At 44.1% G+C, this 3493-nt stretch overlaps 2 protein-coding genes across 2 annotated transcripts in view; both read right to left on the reverse strand.

Moving 5' to 3' along the window:
* SARC_00712 (hypothetical protein) overlaps positions 1–2576 on the reverse strand; it is a gene marked incomplete at its 3' end in the record, with an annotated part of 4282 nt that extends 1706 nt beyond the window's left edge. The window contains exons 1-4 of the mRNA XM_014305611.1: positions 2467–2576; positions 1716–1787; positions 1280–1432; positions 186–301 (exon numbers count right to left, since the gene is read on the reverse strand). Coding sequence (XP_014161086.1) covers positions 186–301; positions 1280–1432; positions 1716–1787; positions 2467–2496 — 371 coding nt within the window. The 5' untranslated portion in view covers positions 2497–2576. The remainder of the gene's footprint in view (positions 1–185; positions 302–1279; positions 1433–1715; positions 1788–2466) is intronic.
* A 343-nt stretch (positions 2577–2919) lies between these two features.
* SARC_00713 (hypothetical protein) overlaps positions 2920–3493 on the reverse strand; it is a gene marked incomplete at both ends in the record, with an annotated part of 2035 nt that continues 1461 nt past the window's right edge. Inside the window, one exon of the mRNA XM_014305612.1 lies at positions 2920–3234. Coding sequence (XP_014161087.1) covers positions 2920–3234 — 315 coding nt within the window. The remainder of the gene's footprint in view (positions 3235–3493) is intronic.

Genomic DNA, 3493 nt, shown 5'->3' on the forward strand with positions numbered 1-3493 from the left:
TAACACGGAACTTTAGCTGAAGCAAGCACAAGTACATTGCCAGTAGGAGTCCAACACTCTTCAAATAATCAGCGCAGTAGGAGTAAGTTTGATTTCAGTCCAATTTGTGGACCCACAATCCTATGCATATTGGTGTACATACCTACATGGACAAACACGCATAAGTATATAACGTTAACACACACCGAGTCAAAGCCTGTGGCACATGACCAGCAAAGGCGGGCAGGACCGGTGTGATGCCCAAGGACAACATACGCTGCAGGATGCGCTTCTGCAAACGGTGTTGGTCATCTATCCACCTCTGTAGAGTGAGATGAAACGTCACTTACGGAGACATGTGCGTAGGTTACGACAACGGCTTCAAGGACTTCTTAGGACCTCAGAAACATGTCCTTGTACGTTTGTGGGTGTGTGTGGGTGTGCATGTGTATGGGGACCGGGGTACGTTTGCTTCAATTGACATTGAGTGCGCGAATATGCGTGTGTGCAATGAGTGTACTTTTAGGCGACAATGCTACCGTTCGTGTGTGTGTGTGCATGTATACGTGAGCCAGTAGGTATGTGCGTGTGTTCGTATGTGCACGGCTGTGCTTGTGTTTGTGCACGGTGGGCAAGATTAATTGCGCACAACCGCTCAGCTGCGATTCTCGCGAGACGCCTCTAATCAAGTGGACAGCGCATTCCGTAGATTGTAAACCTCTTATTAGCTCGAGTATGGCTTACATATGTATCTCTACGCAGATGTACTCCAGGCACAATTCTGGTTTAACACCATACTATTTCATAATCTAGGTATAGTACGCCTGAGGTAAAGCCCTCATATAATAGTATAAGCATAGTCTACTCGAGGTAAAGTCCTCGTATAATAGTAAAGTATGTCTATCTGAGGTAAAGCCCTCATATAGTAGTATAAAAATAGTCTACTCAAGGTAAAGCCCTCATATAATATTATATAGTCTATTTGAGGTAAATCCCTCATATAACAGTATAAAAATAGTCTACTCGGTAAAGCCCTTATACAATAGTGTATAGTCTACTCGAGGCAAAGCCCTCATATAATAATATAGGTATAGTCTACCTGAGGTAAAGCCCTCATATAATAGTATAAGTATGGTCGACCCGAGATGAAGCCCTCATAAAATAGTAAAGTATTTTCTATCTGAGGCAAAGCCCTCATAAATAATTAAGTATAGTCTACTCAAGGTAAAGCCCTCATATGATAGTATAAGTATAGTCTACTCAAGGTAAAGCCTCATATAATAGTATAAGTATAGTCTACCTGAGGTAAAGGGCCTCCCCACTTCTGCAGATTGCCCATCCTGAACCAAGCCAAGAATGCGGGGCCACTGAACCATTCGCTCAGCTCAGCATCACTCACATTGAAGTGACGCTGGTACACCCGACGCCACACGTACTCCTGTCCTGTAAACGCCTATTAAAATATACCCAAACAAGCACGAACGAAAGAAAGAGAATACATAGGAGAGTGAATAGGTGTGTGTTCCCAAAGGGTCCAGTATAAGAGAGATGGGGTAATCCTGGGGAGTACTGCGGTGTGCGAGCACCAATAGGCAGACGTATGAACGGAAAAGAAATACTTCAGATGTACGCTCAAATGCATCCTAGTATGACGAAAGCAGTACGGTCTCTTATACAGACCGACGCACACAGACTCGCAAACCACAGCATCTGCGAACTAAACCGACAGTGCCTACCAGTGGCAGGTTGATACCCTTCAGGGCCATCCAGTCAATCTCCGTCTCCCACCGCTCCCAGTCCCACTGCCACTGTTTGTGAGGACGCCCAAGTGAACAGATCAGACTGTTGAACATCCACAACACGCAGGATATGGTGAAGCATTATGACTGAACTGAAATACAGTGATCAGAAATCATAGATGAACCAGATGGCGTTCAGTGTGTCTTGGGAGATGCAAGTACAACATGCAGGAGCCAGGCATACACTGAACCTGGCCAGATATGGGTCCATTGGCAAACAGAAAGGTTGACGAGCAGCGGATCAGCTTTCGCTAATGTTGAATGTGGCAACGAAGATAGTACAGACTGATTTGACCCGACCCGAACAAAGCAGAGGATATGCCCAATCTATAAGTAGTAGGAATAGACCACGGTCAGAACACTTTCATCAACGTTTCTTTCATAACAAGATATCTGCGGATATAGTACGCTGGCTACGCTCATACTCGTGTTCTTAGCAACGCGTTCAACCCACTCCTGCACATTTGACGGTGTATCGTGTATCTATACAAAAATGTGTATACCTTAAGGCGATGCTTGTGACGATGAAAAGATGGGTGACAGACGTATGCATGTTGTGTATCACGAGTACGGAGCCGCACCACATACACAAATGAAAAAATGAGATACATAGATACATTATATATACATATACACAGATATTCAGAATAACAATATACACACCCCATACTCTGGACACAAGACCTACCATGGTGTAGCTGGCTGTGCACGTGTTCATGTAGTACGCCACGGGGACGCGACGCTTCCGAGTGATTGGCTTGGGTACTGGGGGCAAGCGGTAGCACTGTGTATCTCCTGCAGTGTCAGTGTTCAACAAATAAATCTATTGAAAATAAGGGTATTCCCAGCAACCCTAACCTTGCCGAGTTGATTTAGTGATTTGAATCGAACGCGAGTTAAACACATTATGTGCTACATACCGCCATATGATTTTTTCTTTCTTTCTTATGCGCATGAACTAACGTTTGTAGCATGCCACATATGTTGTGGGGAAACCCTGGATAAAGTGTGAATAGTACAGCTGACTGAAAGCCATGACAACAGCAGACTCAGATCCATGAGAGTACGCAATGATACTCGTACTTCCCTTACTTTAGCTAGAGTACCAGTACAGTAAACCATCAGAAACACGATGCGAGTATCACCGATTGAAGAGCTTCTCCTGTACGCTATTCAGATAAACTATCAGAAGCCACAGGATACCTTGCGGTTCCTCAGTCGCTACGAGCCGCATAGCCGCGCATTTGCCTAAACATCTGTGATCTGACCCTGTATCGTATCGGAGTTCTGCACTGTGTACCATAAAATATATACCTGTTGCCAACTCCTCACACAACGGCAGCTTAGGGGTCGAATAACCCGTTAAACTGATTGAGGACTTCATAAAGTGAGTCATGTAATACGACAGCGCAGAAGTCAGTGCCAGTGTGGTGGTGCCTCGCAGAGTGACGACAACCTAAGAATAGAATATACAGTTAGGGTGCTGCAGATTGGGTACATATACCCACTATCATACAAGAAGCAGCAACAGGAAGAGCGCTTTAGTGTACTTCGTATATAAACAAATACTTTGTTATATTATTCGTGAAGCGTATAAAATATCAACGTAACCAGTCATTCACGATAAAGTATATATCTCTTTAACCTACAGGTACAGCAATATATATATATATATTCGAGAAGAACAAAATGTATGAACACTCTTACTGGCAGAC

This window comes from Sphaeroforma arctica (genome assembly GCF_001186125.1).
Source record: "Sphaeroforma arctica JP610 unplaced genomic scaffold supercont1.24, whole genome shotgun sequence".
Classification (NCBI taxonomy): Eukaryota; class Ichthyosporea; order Ichthyophonida; genus Sphaeroforma; species Sphaeroforma arctica.